A 17024-nucleotide genomic window follows, 5' to 3' on the forward strand; every position below is an offset into this window, starting at 1 on the left:
AAAGTTATGGAAAATTGTTATTCACAAAAAACAATGCATATTTAATGAGTTTTCTTAATATATGTGAAAAGTCTAGAATATGTATCTTTTAAAAACAGATGGAGTATTTGTTTTCTTTTCAAATAGGATGTATCTGTTTTTAAAATATTAATATTTACTAAAAATATTGTTTAAAATATATTATATATTTTATGTATTGTATTAGTTAATAATGATAAATTGTAAAAAAAAATTAATTGTATTTTTTGAATTTCTATTAATTTGAAATTATAAGGAATATGGTTATAGTCAAAATTTAGTTTGTTTTTAATGTGTCAAAACACCAAAATACATTTTTTTCATAAACACATAGAATATCATTTAGAGTGTTATTGGTTGTATATGTTGAAGGTAACTCCATTAGAATTTGAAATTTTGAGTCACTTACAATTTAAGACATGCTAAAATGTATATATATATATATCATTTAAAAAATGTATATCATTTTTTAAAAAATTTGATTCATTTATACTTTAAGATTTTTTTGGTCAAATAAAATTTAAGATATATGATTTAGAAAAAATTAAATAGGTGTCATTGTATTTATGAATTTAACATGATATCATTTGATTTTTGTAACATGATTGAGCCCTTTTAAAAATGATTCTAACTTGAAATATGATTCCAAAAACACCAAAACTATATAAAATTTTGTAAATAAGTAACACAACAAAACTCATTACAGTGATGATTGGTAACAGCTGTAAAAGCTGTACACAGCCATATTTTTATTATCTACAGTCAAAAAATAAAAGCAATCAAACTTTAGTTTTCATTTTAAAACAGCCACAACAAACTTTATTTTAGTTTATGGCTTTAGAGAGCAAGTTTTCTAGAGCACTACCTCAAGTGCTTTCAATAATAATTTTCCTCTTTATGTTATCCTTTCTTTCTAAAGTATACGTAATATATATATATATATATATATATATATATATATATATATATATATATATATATATATATATATATATATATTTAATACATATTTACATGTATAACTCAAGAGTATGACAATTAATGTGGAGAATACATATATATATATATATGTATATATATATCTACTTATATGTTATACAACTATAAATTTCATAAATATAAATAAAATCTCACATATGTTGATTATATATGATACTTGACTATTATATTCATTTACTTAAAATAAGCATTTGATAATTGTATAATAATTAATCAGTTCATAAAATGTGATTAATTACTACTCTCTCTATTTTAAAATGATCTATATTTTTAAAAAAGTTTTGTTTAAAAAAATATTTTCTATTTTTTAATAATTTTAATAAGAAATCACAGTAAATTGTAAACTTTAAAAATAATTATATTTATTAATTTTTATTAGTTAAAAGTTATATAAAATAGTTAATCACAAAAAATAATATATTTAATTCAGATTTAGTATATTTTATTAATATGCATAAAAACTCTAAAATCTCGATCATTTTGAAACGGAGTAAATATTTCTCAATTTAATTTTGATTTCTATTTAATTTCATATTATAATAAATATATAGATAATACCTGGTAATCATATTTTCTTTAAGAAACTCACCGAAAAAAATTCTACAGCTACAATACTACAGCTACAGCATAAAATCTTATAGCTACAACATAAAATCTTATTGCTTCAATTCTGCAGCAATTTTTTTTAAAAGTTACAGCCATAACTAATTAAGCTTACATTGATCTGGTTTTCAATTGTTAATTTGTTACATGTATTGATCAATGTTGGTTGAATTGGTTAGGGCTAGGCCTGGAACGGATCGGGATTCAGATCCATATCCGGCGGATCCATAATTTTATTATCCTTATCCGGGGTTTTCGGATATCTGGGTGTCGGATATCCTTCTAAAAATTGTAATATCCGGCGGATATCCAAATTCGAATCTAGATCCTTAAAATAAATAAAAATATTAACAATAATGTTTTAATTATTTCTATGTATAATACTACAAAATCTATATAAAATTTATATATACTATTATAAAAATGAAAATCTATTAAATAAAATTAGTTTTTATATATAGATATTACTATTTTTGAAATAGTTATTAATAAAACTTACGGATTCGGATATTCGGACTAAAAAATCAAGATATCTGGATCCAACATTTTACTATCCGGATCCGAATTCGACCTCTCTGGATATCTGGATTTTCGGATCGGATCCGGATCGGATCCGGATCGGATATCGGATCGAATCCGGATCTCGGATAAAAGTTTCAGGCCTGGTTAGGACTATAGCTTTTTAAAAAAAAAAATTGGGTTCTGTTTTATTTAAAAAATAAATAATTTTTTTTTTTGAAGATTAAAAAAAAAATTAAAATCTTGCATTAGAGATTTTGTCTCATGTTTACGGATGTAGGCTCACTGTTTTTAATTGTTACGGATGTAGGCTCATTTTTTTCAATTGTTAATTTGTCTCTAATAATTTTACGGATGTAGGCTCATTGTCTCATTTTTTAAATAATTAAGGGGATATTGTTTTCAATTAAATTAATGGTTACGGATGTAGGCTCATTGTTTTCAATTGTTAATTTGTCTCTAATGCAAAATCTTTAGATTTTTCTTCTTTTTTTTTAAATTCAATGAGATTCTGTTTTACTTATGGGTACTATCATCTAATAATAAAAATGTCTATCATATTGTGATCGATCTATTTTACACATTAAACTAAATTCAGTCTGTCAGAAAAAAAACTACATTCAGTCATCCTGAGGATTCGTCCTGCAGTCTTGGCTCAAATCAATACTCAGCTCTAAACCGAGTTACAAGATTTAGGAAATGAGACTAGATACACCAAGAATCTCCTCTCTCATCTCACCTGGAGCTCTCGCTCTTTCTGTTTCTGTAATAGAATCTAGGAGGAAGACGACGATGAAGATATCTTGAGCTCCACCAGCTAATTACCCTTTTGAACTCGAACTTAGTTTTAACTTTTAACCAAAGACTCCATCACGTGCATATAAGACCGGAAAAATGGCTATTTTTCTCCCCTACTATTCGTGTCGTGTCTTTTCGTACTCAAACAAAAGATAAGTGCTACATACAATCTAAACTAAAAATTCTAAACCGTGTATGTAAAACCTACATTTAACTGATATTGCGTTAGTCAACCGTTAAATTGAACAAAACGACGTCACTATTATATATGGATTTTTTAATTTAAAATTAGATAACTATGTGAGAAATGTCATTTTAAAACTAGATTGAATAACTTATAAAATGTCATTTTAGTTTTGACTACATGTGTAAAAGTGTAAAAGAAAAAAACTTAAAGTACATAAATTACTGATTCAATTATATCTTGTAATAAATAAAAATTGTAAACAAAAATAATTATTTCCTTAGGATATACAGATAAAAGGTACTTATATTTTAAATCTAATAAGCAAACAATGGAAGCCTTTTAGCGCAGTGGTAACTACATCCATACTATATCTACGGGACCAAGGTTTGATTCCCATAAATGCAAAATTTATAAAATTTCCTCAGTTACAAAACGACGTCATTTTGTTCAATTTACAGTTGACTAATGCAATGTTAGTCAAAGTAGGTTTAAATTCAAATTAATTCTAAGTTTAGGTCGTATTTATCACACGAAAATTAGGGGTCGAAAATGGCCATTTTCCCTATAACACGCACATCATTTAACTTGAGCAAACCTTATGTCGGATATAGAGTCTTTATCATAAGATCTGATGACATTTCTACACTATCAAATATGAATAACATATGATTTAAATAGAGACCACAAGTACGATGAAGGATTGAGCGTTTGGTTTAACAGAATATAAAAACAGTTAGCGTAGGAAAGTAGTCTACCCTTTAGATGTACAAAAAGGTTTTTGATAAATAAATTTTAACACTCATTGAAAAAAAAAACTGAATAACAATATATACAAGATTGTAAGTACAAGAACCAATAACAATAGATTTCAAAATCTTTTAAATATAACAAGTAATAACAATATATTTTAATTAAATTTTCAAATCAGTTAAATGAATAACACTAGATTATAAACCTATAGAATTAAATTTAATCTACTATATATATATATATATCCAATAACACTTCCTTAGTTGTGCCCGCTGCTGTCTGCTGACAACAATTTGCCTGGTCATGTTACGTGTATCATCATGAATACATAAAAGTCATCTAATATATTCAAAATAATAATAAAATTTAATTCAGAAAATGTCATCTTATATAGAAGTATTCTGTAGCTGGAGCATTACTTGAGATCATGGAAAACAAAGTCAAGCTGTGTACTTGTATAACAAGAGAAACTTGCTTGCTTTGATGGCGTTTAATTTTGAGTCAGTTTTCATGGATTTTAAAATCATGTGGGGCGGCGATGATGTTTAAGTCATGAGTCTATATTCATTAGTAGTGTTAATGTAATCACTAATGTTTTTCTTTTATCCAATTTCTTAGTTTATATAATATATGAGCAATCTACTCCTATAAATTTCATTGATAGTTGATAGAAAATTCTAAAAATTACTGGAGTACTTTCAATTCTAAGGATTACAATCAACCATAATGGGAATGGCCGGTTACACAGTAGCACTGATGATGATAGGAGTGATAATCTCTCCTTGTCTCTATGGAAAAGAGTTCTCCGATCACCAGGAAATCAAAGTACAAAGACTTTTGAAGCGGCTCAACAAGCAGGCTCTTATATCCATTATGGTATATATTATACAAATTACATATTCATAAACTCAATGCTTTGATTATTCGTGGGAAAAACTTCACTGAATGTTTCACTTTAATATTTGTGAAGAGCGAAGATGGTGATATAATAGATTGTGTTCCAGTACATAGTCAACCAGCTTTTGATCATCCTCTGCTTAAAAATCACACCATCCAGGTTTGACTTTCATTTACAAGCCATCTTTTGTTTATATATGCATGCATGATGATGTTTTTTTTGCTTAAATTTTTAAAAAAATTTATGCATGATGATGTTGAAACGTCAAGTTTTTGCACGTAGATGAGACCGAGCTTTATACCGGAAAGTACGTCTACGTACACCAAGAAAAAGATAAACGCTACTCAGGCGTGGACCAAGAATGGAAGATGCCCTAAAGATACAGTTCCGATAAGAAGAATAAAGAAAGAAGATATCTTACGATCAAAATCCATTGAGAGTTTTGGGAAAAAGACGATGACTCCAGGCATCCTTTTATATGGTTCAAGTAGTGTTCTCGAAGATGATCCAAGTATAGGCCATGAGGTACACTTATTGTTCTTGTTTTAATTACTCTCTAGTCTCTCTTGCGGCTTTATTTACACTGTTCTCTTTTTGGAGCTGGTTTAGTACGCGGTCATGAATGCCATGAACGGATTGTATTTCGGGACACAATTTTCAGTGAATATCTGGAAACCACAAGTTCAAGTTCGCAACGAGTTCAGCTTGGCTCAGACTTGGCTCTCGTCTGGAGCTGGCACTGCTCTTAACACAATTGAAGCTGGTTTGCAGGTCTTGTAGTAGTCCGTATATTACATCATTCATATGCAAAACATCTTAATTAACACTACATTTGTTTTCCGTAATCTATAGGTTTATCCAGGAAAATATGGTGATAATAATGTAAGATTATTCGTTTACTGGACGGTAAGTTCTCATTCTCTACCTCAACATGTTAAAGCTAATCATTAAAACATTTAAACGGCTCAGTAGCTAGTTTTAGCTAATTTTCGACTTTAAACCTGAAAAATTATTTTGTAGAGCTTAGGTTTTATAGTCCGGTGTTTAGCATTTTTTAATGGTGTTTAGCATTTAAATTTAGATCTGTTAAATATATATAAAATATATGCTACTTTTTTAGAAAAAAAACAAGTTTTGTTATAAAAGTGTCTTTTTTTTTATTTGTGCAGATTCATGAACAAAAAAAAATAAAAATATTAAAGATGATAATCATAATTTAATCTTTTTTGTTGAAAATAGGCCGATGGATACCAAAGGACAGGGTGCTACAACACCGACTGCCCAGGTTTCGTTCAAAGGAGCAGTATTGTCACAGTAGGTGGAGCCTACACCACCGTCTCAGAATACAACGGAAATCAATACGAGCTTTCCATGCTTATATGGAAGGTACTCAGTGCCGTGCTTAGCGTAATAGGGGCCTAAGGCAAAATAGCTAATTTTATTTTTAATAATAAATATCTAGTAATTTTAGTATAATAATAGTATTTTTAATATACGTTGACAAATAAACAACAGCTTAAAAAATTATCAAAAACTTAGATTGAAAACATTATATGTCTTGTTATTAGCAAAATTCTACATAGACAAAGAAGTTTTCAACATTAATAAGAAAACCAGAAGTTAATGCTCAAAAGAAAATATAAATTGATGTTTGATTATTAAAAGAAAGCATATTATCACGTGTTTATGTCATAATCTATAAATTTGGGGCCCTAAAATGAACTAATATGAGAAGGGGCCTGAGGCCAATGCCTCAAAATCAATAGGGTAGGCTCGCCTCTGAAGGTACTAACGTGTTTTCTACAAAAAAAACATATATAATGTCTTTTTCTCATTTTTATAACAATATAATTGAGTTTCCCCATTACGTACGTTATATGATATCTGCATCTCAACCCAAAATGGATTGTCGATTATATCTAGGACAGCGGAAACTGGTGGCTACGGATAGGTGAAGAGCTCGTCGGGTACTGGCCTGGCGAGTTATTCAATTCTATCGGAAGTGGAGCTACGAGAGTTCTATGGGGAGGTGAAATCGTTAACGTGGAGACTGGTGGGCAACACACTGCCACGGACATGGGAAGTGGACATTTTGCAGATGAAGGTTTTGGGAAAGCGAGCTTTTTCAGGAGTCTTATGACGGTCGATGGATTCAATACTCTGAGAGAAGCACAAGGACTTTACCCCCAGATTACCAATTCTAACTGTTACAACGTTAAGGCAGGAGATGCTGGAACTACCTGGGGGGTTTATTTCTTTTACGGTGGCCCTGGCCTGAACGCGAGATGCCCTTGATTTGGATCTGTGTGCTCAAATATTTTTAGTATTTTACGTACATGGCTGCATGTATCCGACTATGAACGTATGAGTAAGAAAAATAATTCACGTCATAGAAGTTAATAATATGTGTGTGAAAAGCTTTTCGAATTTCGCGTGTCTGTAATTTAAATAATAATATATATATATGTTTGACAAGATCTTCAGTTCATTTGCTCTTGATCTGCTTACGAGGCTTTTATATACGAGAATAAATATTTTCTACCAAACCCTACCCTGATGGGAAGCTGTAGGTTTTATAAATCAGAGATTCTATAAGTTTTATAAATCAAAGGGCCCTTATCAATTTCACGAGGATAGTAGGAAATATTATAATCTAAGCAAATATTAATGCAATTTGTGAAACTAAAAAGTACTCTAATAATATTTATGATTTTAACAAAAAAAAAGATCAACTAGAAATATTCTGAACAGAACTAGTATAGTATATCACAATTTGAACCCTAAGTGGGGCATTACATGACATAGCTCTCCAAATATTCCTCACAACAAATATTCTTAATACGAGAAAGTAAAGTAGCCATATTTGACTTTACCACACAAAAAAAGACAATTTGAGAATCAACAACAACGTCCTGTGGAGATAGAATCCATACATACAAATGTGTATAGGGATTTTGGAGTTTAATTAATTCTTTCAAAATTTTCGTTTGTGAAATGTTGCTTTTGGAGTTTTCCCTAGGTGATTTAGTAGATGAGCAAGATTTGTTTCTGAAAAGTTTCATTTCGTATTCCACTAGGTGGATCTTCCAACCATGTTGGCATCAAATATCATGTACACATATTTTGTAATTTGTATGATTCATGTATTTTATATGAAACTGTTTACATATATGTAGAGATAATTAATATTCTCACATATTTCCAATATTATATTTTCATGATCTTTTATTATAACTGGTGTATATTTCTATTAAGTTCAATTTCGATAAACAGCTAAATTAGATAATTTACTTATATTTATAAAAAAATTAGTTAGTACATTTAACTAATATTAGGTTTACTGTTTTAAGAAGATACGTGACTCGGTCTGAGAGCTATAACCTTCAAGTTGCTCTCTAGCCAGAGGTGGGAAACTTACTTTTTTTACCTGGTCGCAATCCTCAGTGTTCATGATGAGCCTAGATTAAGCCAAAAACTAAAATATCTTATATAAATGTAAAAACAAAAAATAAATTCGCTGAAAAGGCCTAATTAACGTCTAATAATTCTTGAACATTGCAAAAAAAAAAAAAAAAAATCTCTTGAAGGCATTGCATAACTTGTACAACAAGGGATTTCAAACTTTCTATAGAATCAATCATCATGACTTATATGAGTTTCATAGCTCTCTCTCTCTCTTCTAAACTTAGAAATCAAGAGATCCACATTGTTTGCTCTCTAAAGATCTTGCAGCAGATGCAGGTTTCTTTGTTTCCTTTTGATGATCACCATTTACGCCTCCTCTCGCTCTTCCAATACCCATCTTAGGCAAACCACGGTTCAGTCCATCCAACAACACACAAGCTTTACACCATTTCTGCATATCATTAGTAATCCAAACAAGCAAACATTAACAACATGCCTTGATGTGATAAGAGAGAGAGTGTCTTTAAGTCTCTCACCTGGCTAGATATATAACCGCACCGCTCACAAGTCCCTTGCTCAGGCATCTTTGTAGTTGTTGCAATTCTAAAATCTTCACCAGATTTTATGATGTCAAGAATCGCCCTTGGCCTGCATTTTTGTATAAGTTAGACATGTCTTACGTTTACTAATTTGATAAAGAAAGGTCGAGCAAGAAGACCTTAGTCTCTCCAAATCTTTGATGAACTCACGGGCGAAGCCACGATACGCATTAGGAGAATATATACCTGAAGATTCATCTAAATCACTTCAGCAAGGATTACAAGAGATCTGCTGTAATGAAACTTCAAGAAGGCTAATGAAAATGCACACTTACATTCGGTGGAGAAGTAGTCCAGCTTCTTGAAATAAGCATACGTGTGTACTATGTTAAGGTAATCACAATATCTTAAGTTGACAAGTTCCAGCGATATAAGAAAAAAAAAACTATAGATGTTAGAGAAAGAACAAGAAAATGATTCAGTAATGAAAGGATATATGACAATCTCCTTCTCGTATGTATACTTGAAAGGTTTACATCTTGGAATAGGACCATCTTCACCTGTAGTTATCGATGTACACCGACTTAATCTACAGTTAGCCAAAACGTTACAAAAGATGAGGTTAGATCTCTCCATTATTCAATATCATTCAAAACAAATAGATACCTAGCGATATCCCCACGCAAGATGTTCAAGAGAACGGTTTCTGCTATATCATCCGCGTTATGACCAGTGACTAGCTTATCTACTTTCAACAACGCAGCTCCTCTATCAAGCGCCTTCAAACAAAAGCAGTTGTTGTTTTAATACAAAGTTATTACCAAACTGTAGAACCAACAGAAAGCTGACTCAAACCTGTCGACGGAAGACACCACAGAAGGTGCAGTTGTTCTTCAAACCGATCATTTTCACAATGTCGTCCATAGTCCATCCATACAGATCTTTGTATGAAAGAATCTGAAGAGGCAACCCATACTGGAAGAAAACACACATAAACAACCCATCAAATAAAAAAAACATCATAAAACAATCACTTAATATCAACGGTTGTTAGACGGTACTAGACGCTTTATAGATGACTAGCGACTAGGCGGATTGTACTAACATTACTGATTAATTTAACAGATTTAGACTAATTTATATCGATCTAAACTGATTTTAACCGATATAGAACAGTTTAAACTGATTTGAATTTGTTTCGGCTAGGACAGATTTTTAGAACATTGCTAATAGACAATAGACTCCAAAACAAACTTACTTGGAGTTCGTTTCTTTTAACGGTCTCAAGAGAATCATCACGGTAACCTGTGATCCCTTCATCTATGGACAAGAGAAAGAGGTCTAGCCCGTAACTGTGACGTCTGTTTAGCTCCGACAACACATACGCCAGTACTGTAGAATCTGCAGACACAATGAAAGATCTAATATAAGCATCAATCTGAAGAACAGAGGAATTAAAGAGATTACCTTTGCCACCAGAGGCACCAATAGCAACACGTTCACCGGATTTGAATAAATGATTCTTCACAATAACTTGATGAATCTCCTCCTCAAAGACCTCGTAGAAGCACTCCTTGCATATCTTTAAAACACACACATGTTCCATTAAATGATCACACACACAGTAAACTAAAAGAAACAATAGCAACTTGCAAGAGACTTAGAAACTAAAGATTGACACTTTCCACATCAGAATCCAAAACCACCTAAACAGAACAATTAATATTTTCAGATTCCATATAGAGATCCCAGTACAGAAATATAGAAGGGATTTGGATTCATAAAGATCGAAACTTTACAGTAATTGAAGTTGTTCCAAGTCTTAGACAAAACACCAAACATGAGACTTTCAAAAGAGTTTTACCTGTTGAAGTGTTTTGGGTCGTTTGAGGACGGGACGTCTCTGGTTGCATAAGCAGCAGAGGCGAGAGGCTCCTTGTTTCTTGCTCTTGCCTTCGCTTGCTTCCATTTTTTTTAACCGGAGCTCAGCTCATGAGAATGAAATTTTCCGGGATTTTAGTACAAGACGCCGGTGAAACACGACCTAAACTAGGAGTCACACAAAAAGCGGCGGCGTTTTGTACATCGTATATGGGCCGTAAAGGGCCTTGAGAATTCAGCATACCCTTTTGCTCTGTTTTGTTTGTATAGCCGTTAATTTGGCAGGTTGTTGAATGAATAGAAAAGTCATGTTGAACAAATTTTTCGGAATGTTTGCTTTGAGCAACCTCATGTACGAGAAACAAGAAGATAACATCGATACATTTCAAGACAAACTACTCGGACCTATTGAACATGACTACAAATCCGATGGATTGACCACGGAGATCGAGGTGTTCACATACTACAGGAGAACTTTGAAAATGTGAATCTGATTCATATTTTTCGAAATAGAAATGGTCTAGTAGACGAGTTAACGAGAGAAACAAAAACCAGAGAATATATTTTCTCCTGTATAGATTAGATACGGACAGACAGAGATGCTTCCGAAAAATCAGTTCATCTGACCAACACTTGATCTAGTTTTAAAAAAGTATGATTGAATTAGATCTAAAGGTGAGCTCTGTTTTCAACTTCGCAACACAATCGCTTCTGAGCTAAGAGTCAGGTTAAAGAATTGCCTTCATTCTGTCACCTTTATATGAGTAAACATATTCCTTATGGCTCACTGATGTATACTACAACAGCATTCATCTTCAAGGTCTCAATATTCCAGAGAATAAGACCCAAATGAAATAACTTAATCACAGCTGTATAATTAAATCCTTATGAACCAGTAATCATCTTCAGAGTCTGTAGAGGCATATAAGAGTAGACAGCAACGAAAAAGAATCAACTTGCATTAATTTTTCCATAAAGTAATTCTTGTACAACAAATGCTTTCTTTCTCACTGTGATCTATAAACTTATACCCTTATGAACATAAACAAATCAGCAGACTGAACATATAAACACTGTTAAACTCACATCCCCACTTTGTGTAAATTATCTTACCAAACGAAGAATGCTGCAGACTTTCACTCGAGAAGCAACGGTTGACACAGACGCTTCAGTATTGTGCTGTCTAGCTCCATAAAATACGTGACAGCGACTCCAATAAAAGAGCATACAGCTGGGACAAGTCCTAACCCATATCTCGTCACCGAGAAGTTAAAACTATGTTGTATGTTTACATCAACTTGCGGTGAAGTGGCGCCTGCACCATTGTTTTCTTCAAATCACACATCCCATCAACAACAATGTAATCATAATATTTCTAAGAAAAAAAAAACTTACTTTGGTGTGACTGAAGAACATACAAAGCAAGCCCACATGACATTTTATCTAAGAAGCTTAAAGACCCACAGACAAAAGCACATCCACCAAGCTCTGAACCAATCAACACACTCTGCATACTAATTGCTGTCACCTGTAACCAAAAAAAAATGCGATTACCAAAAAGATAGATTTTTTAGTGTTTTCATATATATTAAGAAAACACATTAAATCACTATAATCTGTAATTTTTAATTTTCGATAATTTTTAATCAATAGTAATTCGATAAAGTTAATTAATTTTCTTGAATATCACAATTTTTTCATAGAAAATACAAAAAGTCTGTTTTTGTGAAACAAATTTTTTTTCTAAAATGAAACGGAAGGAGTATAGCTTATGTAGCAGAGGGAGAGTGTCTTACCAGAATCAATGCATTTGCGATACCGATAAAGACAGAGATGGCATACATGAATGAGTTAATGCTTCTAGGCAATAAGAGGATGGATACACCACAGAACATCCAAATAATACCACCAGCACAGTAATAGGCCTTGAGACGCTTCCCATTCCATGGAATCTCCTACACAACAGAAAACAAAAAAGGATAAAGTTTTTTTTACAGAAGGAGCAGACACAAGTGACGTTTTGAACTTTGTTGTTGTACCTGAAGCATAACCGACACAACGAAGCTGCAGATGTATATTATTGCAGGAATCTGAAAAAAGTGAAAACATTGGTTAGGACAAAGTTTAATCATGATAGAGAGGAAATGTATTCTTGTTTCACTTACGAGAGCTTTAGCGGATTGAGCCATTTGAAGATCATCAATAACAAAGAATGCAAGATATGCCTGAGAGTTATTAGAAAGTAACCATAAGTACTGATCCAAGAAGCAAGATGAGATACAGAAACTAACCTGTGAAACATTCAGAACTAGTCGTGTGAGGAGGTAAACCACAGCGACTTGATAATATAGAATTTTCTTGAACCAGTAAGCCCATGGTATTCTCGTTCGGTTACTTTCTCTTAGATTTATCCTCAGCCTTTTCAAAATCAAATATAACTAACTCTTATCACGTAATGAAACTTTGGTAAGAGTTGAGTTAAGTGTGTGTTACCGTGGTTCCTTTGTTCCCATAAGGAATATGATCACAAAGCAGCAACCAACGGTGATGCATGAATAAGCAATCCAACGATACTGTGACTCGGTGTTTTCTTTAGTATCAGCTTTGCTAACACCGAATACAACTAAAGCAATTGCGTATAAGCCTAAGTTAGCAACCTGAGAACAAACAGTTGACAGAGAAGTTAAGAAGACATATTGTGAGATTGAATAAGACTATAGGGGGGAAGAGAAGCTAACCATGCTAAAGGCGTTACGGGAGCTTGTTAGTGCTACTCTGCTTGTTGAGTTCAGTGTAATGCAATTAACCATAGCCCTAAAGAACATAAACATTTAATGAATACTCAATCTGAGGTTAACCTAGAGAGAAGATTAAATGAAAGAAAAAAAATAATAGAAAAGAGTGTTTATACATGTGGGAAACCTGAGTAGCTGCCCATCCTATGTTAAAGATAGCTGCAAAGGTGCTGTATGATAATGTTTCTATCGTTAAGGAGGTGCTATGGAGGATTGAACAAGGCAAGCAACCGCCAAAGACTGAAGAAAACGAGATAGCCACTAAGAGGGATCCTGCTGCATGCCAGATTTTGAAATGTCCAAATCTATCAATCTGTTATGTGAAGAGGACAGAGATGGGAGTGAGAATCATTACCATAGAACAAGACCATTGTAACTTAAAATCTAGATTTAACTTAAGTGACATGAGACTAAAGAGAACCTAAAGGTCTAAAAAGAGTTGCTTGAACACCAAGACAAGTTTCTGACAACAAAGGAGTTACCAATTCACCAATGAAGATAGTGGCAAAGCCATCAGCAACTTGACCAGAGAGCATGACGATTGCAGCATCCCTACACAAAGAAACAACAACAACAGCAAAACCTCACTCACTAAAAGTGAAGACATTTACAAAACTCAAAAGGAGATTTTTATTTTTATTTTTTTTTAATTAAACCTTGGGGAGAGACCAATCTGGGTGAGGAACAAGAGGAGGTAAGTGAACCAACAAGAAGCGGTAATGTCATTAAGCATATGCCCAACTCCATAGTAAAACACAGACAATCTCCCAAGCGGTTTCGTGAACGAATCCTCTTCGTCCTCTCCAACAATCACGGATGACGTCATCAACTCTGTTTTTTCAATTTTTTTGCCTCAACGATTTGAATCTGCAAAGGCGTGCATGGAGTACCCATCAACGAATTTGGAAGACCCAGAAGGTAGAATCGAATAAAAGTATCTAAAAATACGAACTTTCAGATTGAAGACATATGAAACAGAGGAGGTTTTGAGAAGGAGAAAGGAAGAGACTTTCGTACCTTAGAGTGAAACAGAGGAAGCTGCCGATCAGAGAATTGAATTTGAATCAGACCCTTTAAGAGATCATCAATTCGAGAGATTATTATATCCCAAAAGAAAAGTCTGTGGGAGCTCAACGAGAAACTTGCATCCCTGTTTTAGTACAAGTTGATGTCTTGCATATGACACGAATCTTTTGTTGAAACGTTTAATAATGTTGCGTAAAGACGTGAAATTCTTTATTTTTTCTGGGATTTTGATTTTTAGATATTAATGGAGTCAACTAGAAAAATAAAAAAAAATCAAGCGTTATAAGAAAATAATAATAGAAAAATTCAGAGATGTTGAATGATAGATAGAGAAGAAGATAATCTGGGAAGTTGTGCGGTCATGTGGTTGCTCTGTGGATTTGGGTATGGAGGAGATTTGTTTTCTGGATGATTATAATAATAGCAACCTCCCTCCAACTATTGAGATAAATGGAATCCTCTTTGAAATTTAGATGTAGTTGAATATTATATTAGAGATTCTCTGTGTCTTGTGTTCCTACTTGCTTTTGCCAAGTCCAAACAAATCCTTTACATGGTGTTTTAAATTTATTGAAAAAATATCAAATTTATTGAAAGAATATCTTTTCAAGGGCACTGGTGGGTTATCAAGTTTGATATGCAATATGTAGTTGGCAGTATATAAGATGGTGCTTTCAATTCCATGGTCATGTTCCATTTTGTGCCTTGTGGTTCTCTCTTTTTTCCTTTTATTTTCTTGTGGATCATATTGCTCTCTTAGTTATTGTTGCAGATTTCTTCTTTCTTGGTAAGGTGAAAATTTGAGATGACACGTTTCAGAAGAGACATAAGATCAATCCCAATTAAAACGATGTCAAAGAGGCTTAAGTTTTGTACCTTTTACATTTGCTATCGACATCCCAACAAAGAAGTTGATACACAAATCTACCGTAAAATGATATATTCGTGTGTATGCAGATTCTTGAGTTTATATTTTTAGAGCGCAAGATTTAAAATAAAAATTGATAAAAGCATACGAGACAATACAAAAATTGTAACTCGTGTCTTATTTTGCATTAGACAAAAAAAAGTTGAGAAGAGTTCTCACGAAACGAAAGTAACTGCACAAAATCAACGTCACTGCAAGCGCACAAATTTACTTTTCAATACTACTTTTATAAGGTGATAGTAAATGATATTATGAAGAGATGGGCAGCAACTTCAAGCACTAGCCATGGTTTCCGAAAGCTCTGAGCGTGGTTCTTGCTTGGCAAAGAGGTCGCCCGACCACTGTTGTTACCATCCTCGGATCCTGCGGTTGGAGATACGCTGGTGGGCGCAGGGGCCGAAATGGTGGAAGCTGAGGCTGGGCCGGTTTTGTTTAAACCATTTGCTAGCTGATAGAACACTTGGGCTTCTTGAGATTTTGGGTCCATGTGAAGCAAAGCTGAAACACTCATTCCAAAGGGAACAATGTGAGTTTGGCAAACTAATTATATAATCAAATTTTCTAAATTTGTTTTTTCTAATGTATTGTTGTATACATTTTTTTGTGCAAAACTGTCAAGTATTGTTGTACACACACATATATATATATGTATATGTATATATAAATGCTATTGTACTCTATATCAAGACATACAACATAATGGTAGAATGTACCAGTCATGTATCACAAAACTCATAACTTTTATCTAGATATGATAGTGGCGTGCGTGACTTAAATAAACTAAAAGTACTAGACATAACTCTCATGTTTTTTTTTTATTAAATGTTAACACAAAATGAACCCAAAAAATTTAGTTACTTAACTTTTATGGTGGCTTTTGTAAGTAATGTTTTTCTGTAAAATTCCACCAAATCAGCTTCAATCCAAATGTTTACCAAGAGGCAAGAGCTCAAAATATTAGTAAATACCCATACAGAGAACAAATGGTGACCAAAAGATCCTGAAGTCTGCGAATATTCAGCTATCCAATGTAACACAAAGTGTAAAACAGTTTTTTTGCTTGAATTAATTTAACACTTTTTCAAAAAAAAAAAAAAAAAAATATTCAGCTATCCAATCACAATAATGGCAAATATAATGTTATATCGTGAAATGGTAGAGAGGTGGCTGAGTTACGAACCAGGGCACTTAGTGACGTCAGCAACGGCATGGCAAACAGAAGGAAGAGCAAGAGCGAGAGACACATTGATCTGGAGACCCAAGTCGGGATCATTCCTGTCTTGGATGATTACACAAAGACACTTTTTGTCGGATTTGAGGACCTGTTTCAGGCCGGAGCAACAGTCCGGCGTCGGAGTCTTTGCCTGTCCTTGCACGTAAGGAAGACAAGTGGCCATACCCACAAGCTGCTCAGTACACTCTTCCTTATCTTTCGCCTTATCCTCACCAGCTGACACCAACGTAGCCATTAGTAATGCTATTGCTATCGCCACTAGACTAATCCTCCAAGACTCCATTATTTTTTTTTATTGTTCATGCACGGTTTAACCCTTAGCGTTGTTGTACTCTTTACAATTTATATAGCAACCTTGGCATATTTTATTTTAGGATTTTCTTTATTATTTTTTCTTCAAATTTCTCTTTATCTTATTTATTTGGTTATGTGATGATTGTATGC

The 17024-nt window shown here is 33.0% G+C and overlaps 4 protein-coding genes across 6 annotated transcripts; 1 reads left to right on the forward strand and 3 right to left on the reverse strand.

The window, feature by feature from the left end:
- The first annotated feature begins 111 nt into the window (after positions 1 to 111).
- Positions 112 to 7716, forward strand: LOC103866782. Its single transcript, XM_009144762.2, has 7 exons — positions 112 to 4750; positions 4845 to 4931; positions 5055 to 5297; positions 5382 to 5543; positions 5625 to 5678; positions 6012 to 6158; positions 6696 to 7716. Exons 1-7 carry the CDS (start codon positions 4601 to 4603, stop codon positions 7065 to 7067), a joined length of 1215 nt encoding a protein of 404 aa, XP_009143010.1. The 5' UTR covers positions 112 to 4600; the 3' UTR covers positions 7068 to 7716.
- A 519-nt stretch (positions 7717 to 8235) lies between these two features.
- Positions 8236 to 10793, reverse strand: LOC103866783 (cytoplasmic tRNA 2-thiolation protein 1). Its single transcript, XM_009144763.3, has 10 exons — positions 10581 to 10793; positions 10184 to 10298; positions 9975 to 10117; positions 9572 to 9691; positions 9383 to 9495; positions 9213 to 9305; positions 9052 to 9092; positions 8896 to 8962; positions 8714 to 8825; positions 8236 to 8628 (listed from the first exon to the last, which is right to left on the reverse strand). Exons 1-10 carry the CDS (start codon positions 10683 to 10685, stop codon positions 8458 to 8460), a joined length of 1080 nt encoding a protein of 359 aa, XP_009143011.1. The 5' UTR covers positions 10686 to 10793; the 3' UTR covers positions 8236 to 8457.
- A 742-nt stretch (positions 10794 to 11535) lies between these two features.
- On the reverse strand, positions 11536 to 14974 carry LOC103866784 (major facilitator superfamily domain-containing protein 12). 3 transcript variants are annotated; one of them, XM_018659317.2, is made up of 12 exons: positions 14412 to 14974; positions 14049 to 14262; positions 13875 to 13944; positions 13509 to 13705; positions 13336 to 13411; positions 13091 to 13254; positions 12889 to 13015; positions 12763 to 12822; positions 12637 to 12687; positions 12394 to 12552; positions 11993 to 12125; positions 11536 to 11927 (listed from the first exon to the last, which is right to left on the reverse strand). In XM_018659317.2, exons 2-12 carry the CDS (start codon positions 14216 to 14218, stop codon positions 11734 to 11736), a joined length of 1401 nt encoding a protein of 466 aa, XP_018514833.1. In that variant the 5' UTR covers positions 14219 to 14262; positions 14412 to 14974; the 3' UTR covers positions 11536 to 11733. The 3 variants fall into 3 exon arrangements, with proteins under 3 accessions (XP_018514833.1, XP_009143012.1, XP_009143013.1); XM_009144764.2 differs by having other exon boundaries at positions 14049 to 14259; positions 14410 to 14974; XM_009144765.2 differs by having other exon boundaries at positions 11536 to 11912; positions 14049 to 14259; positions 14410 to 14966.
- Positions 14975 to 15406: 432 nt separating this feature from the next.
- Positions 15407 to 16969, reverse strand: LOC103866787 (protein YLS3). Its single transcript, XM_009144766.3, has 2 exons — positions 16527 to 16969; positions 15407 to 15844 (listed from the first exon to the last, which is right to left on the reverse strand). Exons 1-2 carry the CDS (start codon positions 16861 to 16863, stop codon positions 15573 to 15575), a joined length of 609 nt encoding a protein of 202 aa, XP_009143014.1. The 5' UTR covers positions 16864 to 16969; the 3' UTR covers positions 15407 to 15572.
- Between the last annotated feature and the right edge of the window lie 55 nt (positions 16970 to 17024).

This window comes from Brassica rapa, chromosome A05, assembly GCF_000309985.2.
Source record: "Brassica rapa cultivar Chiifu-401-42 chromosome A05, CAAS_Brap_v3.01, whole genome shotgun sequence".
Classification (NCBI taxonomy): domain Eukaryota; kingdom Viridiplantae; phylum Streptophyta; class Magnoliopsida; order Brassicales; family Brassicaceae; genus Brassica; species Brassica rapa.